Consider the following 14,768-nt stretch of genomic DNA (forward strand, 5'->3'; position numbering starts at 1 on the left):
TAATAGTGCGGTTCATCCTTCCGGCTATGCCATTTTGTTATGGGGTTCCAGGAACTATCTTTTCATGTATGATCCCATGGCTCGAACAATACTCTTCAAATTCCCTTGAAGTGTACTCACCTCCATTGTCACTTCTGAGACGCTTTAGCTTTTGGCATGTCTCCCTTTTCACCATAGCATGAAACTTCTGAAAAACATGAAACACCTGATCTTTGGTTTTCAAAATATAAATCCATAATTTTCGTGAAGCATCATCAATAAAAGTAACAAAATATTTGTTACCACCCATAGATTCAATTTCCATTGAACCACAAACATCAGAATATACCAAATCAAGTATATTCAATTTTCTTTCAGATGATGTCTGAAATGAGACTCTATTCTACTTACCAAATAAACTGTAGTCACAAGGTTTTACCATTGTACCTTTGGCATAGGAAATGAGTGATTTCCTGACAAGAATCTGCAATCCCTTCTCGCTTATATAACCCATCCTTTTGTGCAACAAATCTGCAGAAATCTCATCTTGTGCCGCGTTCAATTCACCTTACCATATTTTGCATTTGTCCTGTAAAACGTGCCACGAGAAACTCCCTTTGCAATCACCAATGATTCCTCGGTGAGTCTCCACTTTTGATTTGCAAAATAATTTACGTATCCATCTCGGTCTAAAGCAATTCCCGAGATCAAGTTTATCCACAAATCAGGTACATGTTGCACGTCCTTTAGAACCAATGTGCATCCGACATTTGTCTTGATACAAATGTCACCGATCCCCGCAATCTTTGAGTAACTTGTGTTACCCATCCTCACAGTGCCGACATCACCTGCTACATATCTACAAAAAAGATCTCTTACTGGTGTGGCATGGTAATATGTTGTTGTATCAACCACCCATTCCGACTCTAGACCTGACAAGTGCTTGCATTCCTCATCCTCATTTATAAAGAGGACAACATTATCATTGTTTTGCACCATGGCGGCTGTGTTGTCGTCATTCTTATGGCCACTGCTTTCACCTTTGCCTTTCCTTGGATTTGGGCAATCTCTTTTGAAGTGACCTGGTTGATCACAATTGTAGCAATTTCTGACTTTTGATTCGGATCGGTTCTTAGACTTCCCACGAGCTCTGGATCTACCATAGTTGTACGGACTCCTTTAATAACTCATGTATCTACCTTCTGTGATGAGAGCATGTCCTTGATTTTCAAGCTTATTTCTCATCTTCTCATTGAGTAGAAGGGCCGGTGTGATATCTTTCAACTCAATGATAGTCTTACCGTGTAGGATGACTGTTGCCAAATTATCGTACGAAGATGGTAATGAGTTCAATAGCAAGATGGCTTTATCTTCTTCCTCGATTTTCACTCCGAGATTGGCGAGCTGTGTGATTAGTCCGTTAAACACATTTAAATGTGATAAAAAATTCGTACCTTCACCCATGGGTAGGGCGTATAGCTGCTTCTTCAAGTACAATTTATTTGTCAGCATTTTGGACATGTATATGCTTTCCAACCTTGTCCAAATACCACGCGTGGTGTCTTCATCAATGATGTTATTTATCACATCATCTGATAAGTGCAACCTGATTGCACTAGCAGCCCTTTCATCCAAGTCAGTCCAATCCTCAACTTTTATGGTATCAGGCTTTTAGGCATCAGCATCTAGTACCTTGTGTAATCCTTGTTGGATGAGCAGATCTCTCATCCTTCTTTGCCATGTTGAGAAACCGTTATCTCCGTTAAATTTTGCTACCTCGTACTTTACTCCGAACATTTTTATTTTTCACCGAGTAAAGTACTACCGACAGTGAATAGTATTTTTGTGAACGACCAGAACCTGTGCTCTGATACCAGTTATTGGGAATAAACCCCCTATAGAAATAATCCTCTTTTGATATTCCCACCTCACTACAATATCGCTCACTCTCTATTTTTCTCACAGACTATTTTCTTATACCTTGTCTGTGAAACCTCACTCTTTCTTTATTTCTTTCTTTCTTTCTTTGTTGGTGTGTAGAAATGAGAGTCGAAACTCTATTTTTATAGCCGAAGCCTCACTCTATAAAGCCTACTATATTTGACAGTTTGCACACAATTTTTCTTCTTTTTCTTCAATGTTGACAATTCAACAAAGTTGGCTACCAAACCAAAGAAATTCAATAAAATTGGCTACCAAACCAAAGAAATTCAACAAAGTTGGTTACCAAACCAAAGAAATTCAACAAAGTTGGCTACCAAACCAAAGAAATTCTCAGCCAAATATTTTCCTTAGGCACATGCCTATTACTTTGGCTTTTGAATGAGATAGACCCCGTCAAGGCGATCACCAGGAAATACTAAGGTGTTTATATCTAATTTAGCAACTTAATAATAACATTAAAAAGGTTAAAGTGAAAATACAACGGTTAACCATAGTTAACCGATAAAGGAGTAAACACGTCTTGCACTAATTTATTTGGTGTAACATTGGATGCAAGTCTGTTTTACCCTTGATCCAACCCCACTAAAACGAGAAAAAAAGAAAAGAAGAAAAGCCTTCTCAAGATATATAAGACATGTCGGCAAGTAGATCGATATGCAATAAATTTCAGCATTCTAATTTCACCATCTTCAAAAACCATGAGACTGGTAATTTTCCGTGCATTGAATACCCTAGGGTCCCTATATCTTCATAACTTCCCTTCATAAAATCCCAACACTCATTCATTTCTCCACTCCCCCTCCATGTTAGCTTGCTGTTTCTGTCTGATCACTAAGTCGTTCTGAGCATTAGTTTGACCTTTTCCAAAGGAATTTAATGTTACTAATGCTTCGTACAGCTTTCTCTAGCTAGCTTGAATAATAACGATGTATATCATTTACGAACAACTTGATCGCAAAAATATATTAGTAATAGTTACTCATCAACTTTCACATAGCAGGCAAGTCACTTGTTATTCTTGTGTAACTGTCGTGTGACATGGTGAGTGATTGATTGCGGCTAGACGCAATGGGTTCAATAAATTCTACCGTGTCAAACTCGTTGTGTTTAGCTCAAACTATATAGTATACGTGTGCGTGTGAAAGAGTGACTCAGTGGGAGGGGAAGTAGTTGACACTTGACAGAGAGTAATAATCAGAACTCAATTTTGGGTTCACCACTGATTGCTTGTCCATAATCTTGTCCATAATGATGATTTTTTTTCCAGACATGGTCATTTTAAGTAATGTTTGCAATTGCTGGCATGGGCTGAGCCGAGGGCGGAAGGGACCTCGTTCGACAGAAAATTACACTATATATAGGCAAAAATTATATATATATTAGATGTTGAATTTTCTCGTTCTTTTAATGGACGCTGATAAACTATGTAACACATAAAGTGAAACAGTAGAAAGAGAATGAAAGAGCGCTGGCAGCAGTGCAATAAAGGAGTTGATATTTTACAATCATTGAGAAAATGATTTCTGTAGCAGCTAATTAACTACTACCATGGAATTCACAGTTCATTTCTCCCAATATAAAACTGATTGGTTCTCTTCCTTGATCAGAAATTGAAGTCCCATGCACATGCACATCAGTTTCAGAGACATTGGAAATCTGTGAAATTAACTAAAAGGAAATATGCAAATGACACTACTGTATATAGTCACACTGTGGAATCTCACTGCTCATCACACTTTCTCCGCCGCGTGAAATTAAATGCATCCAACTAACCTCTTAATTACTGACTTTCCATAAATTAAAGTCTTCCCAGTACTCTTTAGTCTTTTTGTCTCTCACTCATTGACCTCAACCCATATATATATACTAGACACTGATTTGAAGCTTCTCTCATCCCTGTCTCAAAGACTCTTTATTTTCTTATTCTACTTTCTTTTTCTTACGTAGGATTATAATGGGTAGGGAAGTGATGAAATGGATGATGGTGTATGTGGTGTTTCTGGGATTGAATTTGGGGGAATATTATGGGGCAAAAGGAGATCCCCAAGTGCCTTGTTATTTTATATTTGGTGATTCATTAGTAGATAATGGAAATAACAACAATATTCAGTCATTGGCTAGGGCTAATTACTTGCCTTATGGTATAGATTACCCTGGTGGTCCAACTGGGAGGTTTTCCAATGGAAAAACTACAGTTGATGTTATTGGTAAGTATCTTCTTGGTTTTCTCTGTGTTTGTTTTCCCCTGAAATGCATCATTTTCAATTTTAGGGATGGTAAGATTTTTGTTAAATAGAAGTAATGTAGTAACTTATTTCAACTTAGAATTTTCAAATAGCTAATGTATTTATGGTACCAAAACGAGTCTGCAGGTAGCTTATTCCTAGTTATTAACTTACTTAAGTAAACTATATATGCACTCTCTCTCTCTCTCTCTCTGTGGATTAAGCGTCTATGCTGTCAACCCTATGGAAGATATACGACTTCTCTCAAATTAATTAATAATAATATTGTTATGGTTTCTGTTTCATTCTAAAGCTAAAAGCAAATTTCATGTAACGAATATAAAATTCATAAATCCTCATTGATATGCTGGTTGATCAATTATTCCTTATTGACTGATGGATTTATTTCTTTGGAAAGGCTTGTATTTGTCTCTCATAAAAAAGGAAACTCTTTGTGATAGACTTAATATACCACTTGCTCCTTCCGTTTGTAGAAAAGATTCCTATGTTACCTTTGTTATTTTTATACAAGCATTAGCACGCACCTTTCATTTTCTACACTAATTTATCCCACAATGTGATAATATGTGTGTCTGCTAATTTATTACACTAATAAATTTCTGTGAAGCCGTGTAGGAGTAGGATGTTAATTATGATGCTATCCGCCTATCACAATCTTAATTCTACCTAACATCTAAAGATAGAATATAAGGCATAATTCTACCTTTTCCGTTCAAAAAGAAGGAAAAAGAAAAGGCAACGGAGGGTTGAAAATAAGGAGTAACATAAAAGCCTCAGCTTTCCTTTCCACAATTTGTTTCTTTCTTTAACTTTTACAGAATAAACCAAATATTCTTACTATATAAACATTGTATTTAACTTTACAGCTGAGCTTTTGGGGTTCGAGGATTATATTCCACCCTATGCAGCTGCAAGGGGTGAAGACATACTCAGAGGGGTCAATTATGCATCTGCAGCTGCTGGAATTAGAGAAGAAACTGGCCAGCAATTGGTAATTCTTCATTTCCTTTGATTTTCTTGGGTTTTTATACATTGATAAGACATTTATCTTTTCTTATTTTCACATTTCTGAAGTTCTGTTTACATAATCTTTATAGGGAGCGAGGATTAGCTTTGCTGCGCAGGTAAATAATTACAGGAATACAGTGCAACAAGTGGTGCAAATACTAGGAGATGAAGATTCAGCTGCAAATTATTTGAGCAAGTGCATATACTCAGTTGGACTGGGCAGCAACGATTATCTCAATAATTATTTCATGCCCCTTTATTACTCCACTAGCAGACAATTCAATCCTGAGCAATATGCTGATGTTCTTATTCAACAGTACACTCAACAATTGAAGGTAAGTTTACCTATTTAAGTTAATTCTTTATTTATTTTCGACAAATTAACTCACACCATCCACACAAGTCAACTCTAATTGTGCTTTCGCGTATTTGTGTATTGCTTCAGACTTTGTATGACTATGGAGCAAGGAAGTTTGTCTTAATTGGAGTGGGGCAAATTGGTTGTAGCCCAAATTCTCTGGCACAAAACAGTCCTGATGGCAAAACCTGTGCACAAAATATAAATGTTGCAAACCAGCTATTCAACAGTAGGCTAAGGGGTATTGTGGATGATTTCAACAGCAATACACCAGATGCAAAATTCATCTACATTAATGCTTATGACATCTTCCAAGATTTAATTGACAATCCCTCAGCATTTGGTAATGATTTCTTCTTCCCAATAATTCTGTGTGTATGTTGAGGACATAATTAAATAAATAAAAGTGAATTCTCTCATACAACTTAAGCTTTTAGATGAAATGATCACACACTCCGTGCATGTTAAAACAACCTATGCCTCATGAGATTTTGACTAAATAAAAACTTTTCGTACATAAATGTTACGTACTTATTAGGCATCAATTTTTTTTTTTTTTTTTTTTGGAAATCGGCTAAGACATTTGACTTTTAATTATTTTTTCAGGATTTAGAGTGACAAATGCTGGATGTTGTGGAGTAGGAAGGAACAATGGGCAAATAACATGCCTTCCTCTACAAAATCCATGCCCAAACAGAGATGAATATCTATTCTGGGATGCATTCCATCCAGGTGAAGCTGCAAATGTAATTGTTGGGAGGAGATCATACAGAGCTGAAAGACCATCTGATTCTTATCCTTTTGATATTCAGCGCTTAGCTCAACTCTGAAGCTAAGAAATGAGGCTAAATCAATTCACTCATCCTCTTCTATAATATTCTCGTGGAATTTTCTATTGTAATTGTCATATATAATGTACTATGAGTTATTAATTAATTTTATTATTTGAGAAATGTTGTAGCTTTGTCCTACATGTGAGTTCAACGACTTGCTTCTTAATTTTATTTTTTTTCCTTTTTTAGTTTCAAATAGTGTGTGTAGATTTTCCCATTAAACGGTGTATTCGACAGCATTTAATAAATTATACTAGAACAATGTCGTTTTAGTTTTAACTTCATTTACTTGCTTGAAGTGACCTTTAAGCAAAATATATAGCGTATTATGTAACTATACGTAGTCTCGAGTAGTAAAAAGTAAAAACTGCAATATGTCAAACAGAAGCCCCTAATTGTCTTTCCCATCAACATTTGCTCAAGTGGCTTCGAGATCAACTCCTTCGGGGAATCCACTGTTAAACATTCTTTAGTTTAGCATGAAGAGAAACTATACTTCAGTCTATGAATGTGAGACTCAATCAAGTACGTACGTAATTGACACCATTTGGAGAAAATAACGAAAATGGACACTTAGATATATTCTTGAGCAGTTTTGAGCTTTTAAGTTTATCCAAAGTGCGAACATTTGCCCGTATTCAAATATTTAATAAACTATGATTGACAAATGTAATGAAAATTGTGAAAAAGAAAATTTTAACTAGAAAATTAGGAAAGTTCCTTGCAGATTCTAGAAAATATAACACCAAAAACTGTACCTGACACTAGAATAGACAAAAAATAATAAAAATTACATGATAAAAAATTGCACCAGATACTTGACATAAACAAAACATAGATCCGCCATGCAAGTTTGAAGGGAATGTGACGAGTGGCCAATGCTTGCAATGCGAGAAGGGTATGACAATCTGGGCGCTCTCACTATTCCTTTAAAAAAAAGACAACAAATAAAAATAAAAAGTGCAAAAAAATGAACCTCCAAATATGAGCCGGAGTTTATTAAGTATTTGACATAGATCAAAGTAATAATTGTGACAAACTTAAAAGACCAAAATTGCTCAGGAGTATACCTAAGGGACTATTTTAGACCTACCCTAGCGCCTAAACAAAAGGAACCCTTTTGTAATTTTATGAAATTTTTGACCAATTTGTCCCCGACTTAATTATAGGACATTTTTTTGCTTGCTTCAAAATTGTAACATTATCTTTCCTAATGGAGGCATTTGTGCTCTTGTCATGTTGTTGATAACGTATGTCAATATACTTGTACTACAATATTAAGAATTGCTTGACCGATAGTACGTGGACCCTCCCTATTTGACGACCATTAATTGCTTTAACTTCCTAACTTGCAATCTCTAATTCACAGTAGTAACATTGCTTTCCAAAATCCAAACTAGGTATCACTTATCCAACCTTTAAGCTTTCAAATTCTTGTGTGTATGATTGTACCACTTTGATCTTGGACTTTCTAAAGCTATCCAACGCACCCTCATCAGCTGAATCCAAGATCCAACTGCATATATAAAGAGCTTGCACAAAATTGACTTCCAGATTGAACTTTGATCGTGACATGAGGATTTATATTGCTAAAGTTAAGATATATAATTTTTAATACTGCTAGTAAATCATATTGTAAACAGAGTACCAAATAAATAAAAGTTGACAAAGTCAACAAATTATTATGGTTCGAGTTAAATAGAAATTAAAGGTCATAAAAGCTCAACTAAACTTATAAGAACAAGCCTGATTGGTACTTAATAATTTGACTACCAAGGACATGATCTTTCTATTAAAGTTCCACTTGAATTAGGATTCACTTTCTGTTTGGGTTTCTAAAGTTCCAATTGATGAATTAGGATCCACTTTCTGTTTGAATTTTTTAGACAACGAACCCATCCCTAAATTATTTTATTCTTTAAAAACCAATTATTATAAAATCAACTCCGCAACCAAATTCAAGGTGGCCAAATGGTCAACGATATAATGATCCCATAACTTTCTGTATCCTACTTTCCTCTTCAAAACCATGTGGCTAGTAAGAATATCCACTATTCAATTTCTATCCACACTATCATCACTTCTCCTCATAAATACAAGAACTCCTTATCCCCGTTTATGTAATTCGTAGATTTTGTTCACCATATATATATGACTAAGTCTTCCCAAAACTTTGCATTAATGGCATTGGCTCCTATGGCTAGCTAGCTCTTAGCTAGCATGGCTATTGATATGGACTGTTCTTCTACTGAAACTTGCTATCTTCTTTATCTTCTGGGTCTGGGCCATTACTCACATGCATGGTTCTTTTTTATTTTGGCTAATGTGTAAAGTCAAACCAAATATTTGAGACAATTGTAGAAGACTTGGATCATTTCATGATTTGCTCATGACAGCTGATTAAGACTTTGCAATATGCATTTTGGCGCTTTAAATTGCAAAATTAATTTATATGCTTGCCTAGTAGTTGGGAGGTTGTGAATTTAATTTTTTCTGAATATTAAATATGAAGATAAAATAATGTAAAATTGAATTTATATATGCATGTGGTAACTAGCTATATCATCAATGTGTTATGTGAAGTTTAATTCTTACCACATCCTTTTCTTCCCCATGCCTCTCCACCACCCCCTTCCTCGCCAAATTAAATACTAGTAAAGAAGATATCCAAAATTGCTTAGAGTATATTTTTTCCTCTAAACTCAAACTTAATAAGCTAAGTTTGTTTGCTCTTCTATATTTAAACTGATTTTAACAACACCCAACTATTCAGGAAAACAATGCACCGATTCAACTGAACTGCAAGATTCAGAATAAGCTTTTTATCAAAAAGTACATGCTTATTAGTAGACCATTAATCATTTAAGGTGTTAATGAATAATAACATGGTCCCTATATCATTAATATACAATGATCGAGATGATGATGACAAATTTGTAGCTTAGTACCACTGACTAATTAAGTACACAGCTCATTAATTGTACATGCATGAACAAGGAACTTTGTTCATAGTGTATATATGAAGTATACTTAGCTAGCTCCATGCAAAGAGTGAAAATTTAGAGTGTGACATTAGCTAAAAAGAGAAAAAGTGAGAGGCCGGCTAATCACTGTGGAAAATCTACTAGTACTAATAATATCCGCGTGAATTTAATGCAATCTAACCAACTTCTCATCTGTAAAAATTACATAAATTTAGATGAATAGTTTTCGGTGGTCTATTCCCACTCGTTTGTCTCTCTATGTTTGACTTTCAACATCTATATATTCTCATTCATTTTCCAAACTTTTCATCCCACATCTCATTATTATCGCTTCTAGCTAGCTAAAGATAAGGGTTTCACAATTAGAATGGGTACCGGGGAGTTGAGGAGATGGATATTGGTGGTGCAATACGTGGTGGTTTTAGGGTTGATCAGCTTGGGAAATTATGGAGCAAATGCACAACAAGTGCCTTGTTATTTTATATTTGGTGATTCTTTAGTAGATAATGGGAATAACAACAATATTCAGTCATTGGCTAGGGCTAACTACTTACCTTATGGTATTGATTTCCCTGGTGGTCCTACGGGGAGATTTTCCAATGGAAAAACTACAGTTGATGTCATTGGTAAGATCCCATCTCTTTTTTTTCTTGTACGTGTGATATAGTGCAGATTCAACAGTACTTTGCTTTGCGTGTGTGTGACAAAATCTCTAGTTTGGATTGGCATGAAGTTAATAACAACACAATTTAAGCTCGGAAAACCTCTTACAAAATGAGTCTATAGGATCCAAATCTATGCAATTATGTCTGTTTTATAACAACATATGATTCAATTTTTTTATTACTATTTTTAATGTCGCTGACTCCTTTTATATAATAGGACAAATATTCAAGTGTTATCTTCATCTACGTCTGAAGCACCTTTGTCCCTCTCTAGTTTCAAAAAGATTCTGATAGCTATAGTTGTCATTTTATTCTTCAATTAACATAAATCAAAATCACGATATTTATTGTTTATTTGTGGCAATTTATCGCCTTAATAAATTTGGCTGCATGCCTGGAAACGTCGACAATAAGTATTCCTGTCCTGAAAGTACTACTAAGTCCTAACTCCAACTAAAAACATTCTTTCTTTAAAATCTTTCAGCTACCTAAAAAGAGAGTATATAATGTAAGAGCAACCAAATTGTATAACAGTGGTGATTCATATGATAGTAATTGGGAAAACAAAAAGGAAAAGAAAGAAACTACGTATATATTTTGCTGTAAATTTTTCTCTTTAGAGCTTTTGCTAGGAAAAAGTTGTGATTAACTTACTGTGATATGTCTTAAATTTACAGCGGAACAACTGGGCTTCAATGGTTATATTCCACCCTATGCAACTGCTAGGGGTAGAGACATTCTCAGAGGTGTCAATTATGCTTCTGCAGCTGCTGGAATTAGAGATGAAACTGGCAGACAACTGGTACTTTTTATTCTTAAAATTTGTGATGCTTTTCAATTTTTCTTTTCGTCCATTTTTTTTATTCAGTTTGAAAATTGTTGTTTTTATGAAATTTTTATAGGGAGGAAGGATAAGCTTTTCTGGACAAGTGAATAATTACATAAACACAGTGCAACAAGTAGTGCAAATACTAGGAGATGAAAATGCAGCAGCAGATTATTTGAGCAAGTGCATATACTCTGTTGGATTGGGCAGCAATGACTATCTCAACAATTATTTCATGCCTCTTTATTACCCCACTAGCAGACAGTTCACTCCTGAACAATATGCTAGCGTTCTTATTCAACAATACACCCAGCAACTAAAGGTAAGTATATTTATTTACTCCCCCTTTCTGAACAAATAATATAAAAAAACATAAAGTAGAAAGAAAAAAGGGACTCTTGACATTAATAGTATTTGATAATTGTATGTTTTGTGGTCATAGATTTTATACAATAATGGAGCAAGGAAGTTTGCCTTGATTGGAGTGGGCCAAATAGGGTGCAGCCCAAATGCATTGGCCCAGAACAGCCCAGATGGGAGAACCTGTGTACAAAGAATCAATGTAGCAAACCAATTATTCAACAATAAACTAAAGGCACTTGTTGATAACTTGAATAGAAATACACCAGATGCAAAATTCATCTACATTGATGCTTATGGGATTTTCCAAGACTTAATTGATAACCCCTTTGCCTTTGGTAAGCTTTCTCATCTAAGTTTAATTTAAGAACTAAACTCACATTACATGACTAATTAGAAAATGATTCACTTTCATGGAATTATAAATATTTCTTTATAAATTAATCTAATCTGAGTCTATTAATTTCAGGACTTAGTGTGACAAATGCTGGATGTTGTGGGGTAGGAAGGAATAATGGCCAGATTACATGTCTTCCTTTCCAAAGACCATGCAGAAATAGAAATCAATATTTATTTTGGGATGCATTTCATCCAACTGAAGCTGCAAATATAGTAGTTGGGAGGAGATCATATAGAGCTCAAAAGCCATCTGATGCATACCCTTTTGATATTAGTCGCCTAGCCCAACTTTAAAGATAGATCGAGATGACAAATCCAGTGTCCTCTTCATTTCAAATTAAATTTTCTTGTGGAATTCTCACCATTTATTACATGTAATCGGAAGTGTTTAATCGTTTACTGAAATGTTGTATTTCCATCTTCCACTTTCAATGAGAATTTTATTACTATAAGTTAATCATGTGTTGAAATTACATAATTAAGTTTGAAAAGTACTTGTTATGCATTGATCGAGCTAGTAGTCTTATGGCATAAAGGGTATTTAGTAAAGGTATTTTCATATATGAGCCGTCAGCCATATTACAGGGTGTCTGTCTAGTGTAATTCCCCTATAACTTAAGTCTTTCTTTCAAACCCTTTGCCGAGGTTAGGCAAACAACTATGGTGATGGTTTGTTGCCTCAAAAGCGTATTTTTTATGGTGTTTAGTATGTATTGATCATTTGAGGCCGCAATTAAGGATTTAGTACCTCTTCATTCATAATTTAGGCTTTGATGTATGAGATGTTCAGTATTAATGGGCTAATTTTTAGTTGAAATTGACCTATGCCTGCTTGTGAATTGAGGCTATCACTTATGGGGCGCCGAAGGATCTTTGTTGCTTCTTCATGCTTTGTGCTTAATTTGGTTGTAGTATTATAAATAAAGCTGTTAACCAGACGAAAAAAAAAAAACAGTACGTCCGGTTACTGGGGCGGGCTGGATAGTGGGCGGGCTTATCGGGCTGCTAGCGGGTTGAGAATTTCCGGGTTAAATTGGGCCCGTCCGGATTCGGGCTTATCGGGTCCGGACTGGGTCGAGTTATTTTTTTTTAAGTGTATTATATTTTCCTTATTCAATGTAATTGATACTTAAGTGTTTGCAAACTTTAGTTAAAGAAATAAGTATTTTAAGACATAAAATTAAACTTTTAAAGTTTAAAGTTTTAAATTTGAAATTTAAAATTAAAAGTAAGTAGCTACAAAAAATTATTTAATAAGACCAATATATAAGGATCAAATTCCGAAAGCTTTCGTTTCATATTTTCATTGAATAATAAATAATACTTTAAATTAATTTACAAGTTCTATTTTGATTTTTTTATTTTTGAACTTGCAAATTAAAAGTTTACAACAATTATAAAAAATAAGAAAGAGTACATCACATGCTTTGCATCATTTTTGTAAGTTCATCCATATCAACATGAGGTTCTTGGTTTTCGGTATTGCTTGAATCGGAACCATAAACTATTATATCTCCAATTTCCTAGTCCTCCATTTCATCTACCTCTTCATGCCCTTGATTTTGATGTTCTGATCTTATCCAATCTCTGAAGCACACTAGGACATCCAAAGCGTTGCTACCCAATGAATGACAGGTATCTCCTAGTTGCTGCCTTGCTTGGCTAAATGCGCTCTCTGATGCAACTCTTGAAATCGGCACATTTAGCGCGTCTCGAGCCATGGGCGGAAGAACATGAAATTGATTTGAATTTCTCCTCCACCAACCCACCGATAGCAATTCTTTTGTGCGGGGCTCTGGTGACTTTGCAAGTAGAATTGGAGTTCATCAATATTCCTGCTACTGGTTTGTTGATGCTATCCTAGTGTAGACCAAATTAAATAATCTTCAACGCCATCATTATCCTCCAAAGCACCCGATGCAGATGTAGAAACCGAACTTGAAGGAATATTTGCATCTATAGCAGAAGAAGCATCAACAATGTCAGCATAATAATTATATAAAGTTTGTAAATATTTGTGTAGATCAGAAATACAAGTTTCAACATAAGGGGTTTCAGTTTGTCCAATATCCATATATACATATAAAGCAGTGATTAATTGGCGACAAGTGGCCATTTTGATAGAAGGGTTTAAAATAGCACCAATTAGGCAAATGGCATGTAACAGTCAAATAATTATTTCCATTAACAACATGACCAATATTAGAAGTAAGAGAAACATTACAAGAAAGACTAGCGAACAAATAACGGATATATGTCTGATATTGTCCAAAAAGTCTAAAGATATCAGCTCTACAAGTACTTCTAGGAATACCTTTAAATAAAGGGTTATAAATTCTTTGAATATAAGTAACAAGATACGGTGAGGCAGCAAAACTAAAAAGTAAACAACCTAAAATAATCATTTTAGCTAATTCTTCCCGATCTTTTACTATATCGTATTTGCCCATTAAACTGCCAGTACCCGGGTTAAGTTTTTTTTGGCCAGATTCTTCATCAACATCCCATGCAATAGGGTGGTTATCTACCATGTGCCTACGAAGTTGACCCGTTCCCCCTTGCTTACCTCTGGTCTCATGTTTATAAACTTCCTTACAAATAGTACATCTTACATAATTTTTATCTTCTTCTAATCTTTCAAAAAATTGCCAATACTTACTTCTTAATCTTCGATTCTTCTTAAAAGGGAGGGGAGGCCTACATGTATTACCACGACCGTCACCCCTAGTATTTTGACTAGCAGTACCAGGTGTAGGTGGTGGTGTTTCAAGATTATCAGGTGATTGAATATTATCTAAATTATCATCTATACCATAATCTTCTTGAAGTTGCTCATAATCTACATTTAAATTTTCAGGTGAACTTTCAAAAATATGTGTAAAACTACTAGAAGAACCAGTACCACCTCTTGATCTTTTAAAAAATACTCTTACTAGTGTGGGCACCTAATTTTTTACCATACTTAAATTTTTAACCACTTTTTAGTATGTAAATTTTCTTTAAGTTTAATCTACATATTTTAGCTTTTGTTTCACCTTTTTTTTTTTTATATGTTTTACTTAAGAAAATTAAAAATGATAAAAAAAGAGTCACATTGTCAGTATAAGTTTTACCTTCATTTATAAAGAAAGAAAAGTTCTCAAAAAAATATAGTTTTATTTAGTTT

General features: G+C 34.6%; 2 protein-coding genes across 2 annotated transcripts; both read left to right on the plus strand.

Moving 5' to 3' along the window:
* Positions 1 to 3,748: 3,748 nt before the first annotated feature.
* Positions 3,749 to 6,652, plus strand: LOC104105818 (GDSL esterase/lipase At5g45670-like). Its single transcript, XM_009614216.4, has 5 exons — positions 3,749 to 4,130; positions 5,036 to 5,160; positions 5,267 to 5,512; positions 5,623 to 5,878; positions 6,142 to 6,652. Exons 1-5 carry the CDS (start codon positions 3,878 to 3,880, stop codon positions 6,363 to 6,365), a joined length of 1,104 nt encoding a protein of 367 aa, XP_009612511.1. The 5' UTR covers positions 3,749 to 3,877; the 3' UTR covers positions 6,366 to 6,652.
* A 2,997-nt stretch (positions 6,653 to 9,649) lies between these two features.
* On the plus strand, positions 9,650 to 12,054 carry LOC104105817 (GDSL esterase/lipase At1g29670-like). The gene is made up of 5 exons (XM_009614215.4): positions 9,650 to 9,978; positions 10,695 to 10,819; positions 10,920 to 11,165; positions 11,286 to 11,541; positions 11,673 to 12,054. Exons 1-5 carry the CDS (start codon positions 9,720 to 9,722, stop codon positions 11,894 to 11,896), a joined length of 1,110 nt encoding a protein of 369 aa, XP_009612510.1. The 5' UTR covers positions 9,650 to 9,719; the 3' UTR covers positions 11,897 to 12,054.
* Positions 12,055 to 14,768: the final 2,714 nt, after the last annotated feature.

This window comes from Nicotiana tomentosiformis, chromosome 2 (assembly GCF_000390325.3).
Source record: "Nicotiana tomentosiformis chromosome 2, ASM39032v3, whole genome shotgun sequence".
NCBI classification, from domain to species: Eukaryota; Viridiplantae; Streptophyta; class Magnoliopsida; order Solanales; family Solanaceae; genus Nicotiana; species Nicotiana tomentosiformis.

Excerpts from the sequence above, each read along its gene's own strand:
- LOC104105818 (XM_009614216.4), top strand. The coding sequence starts at position 3,878 with ATGGGTAGGGAAGTGATGAAATGGATGATGGTGTATGTGGTGTTTCTG. Across the intron at positions 4,131-5,035 it reads AACTACAGTTGATGTTATTG|CTGAGCTTTTGGGGTTCGAG; the intron begins GTAAGTATCTTC and ends TTAACTTTACAG. Across the intron at positions 5,879-6,141 it reads TGACAATCCCTCAGCATTTG|GATTTAGAGTGACAAATGCT; the intron begins GTAATGATTTCT and ends TTATTTTTTCAG.
- LOC104105817 (XM_009614215.4), top strand. The coding sequence starts at position 9,720 with ATGGGTACCGGGGAGTTGAGGAGATGGATATTGGTGGTGCAATACGTG. Across the intron at positions 10,820-10,919 it reads ATGAAACTGGCAGACAACTG|GGAGGAAGGATAAGCTTTTC; the intron begins GTACTTTTTATT and ends AAATTTTTATAG. Across the intron at positions 11,166-11,285 it reads AATACACCCAGCAACTAAAG|ATTTTATACAATAATGGAGC; the intron begins GTAAGTATATTT and ends TTGTGGTCATAG.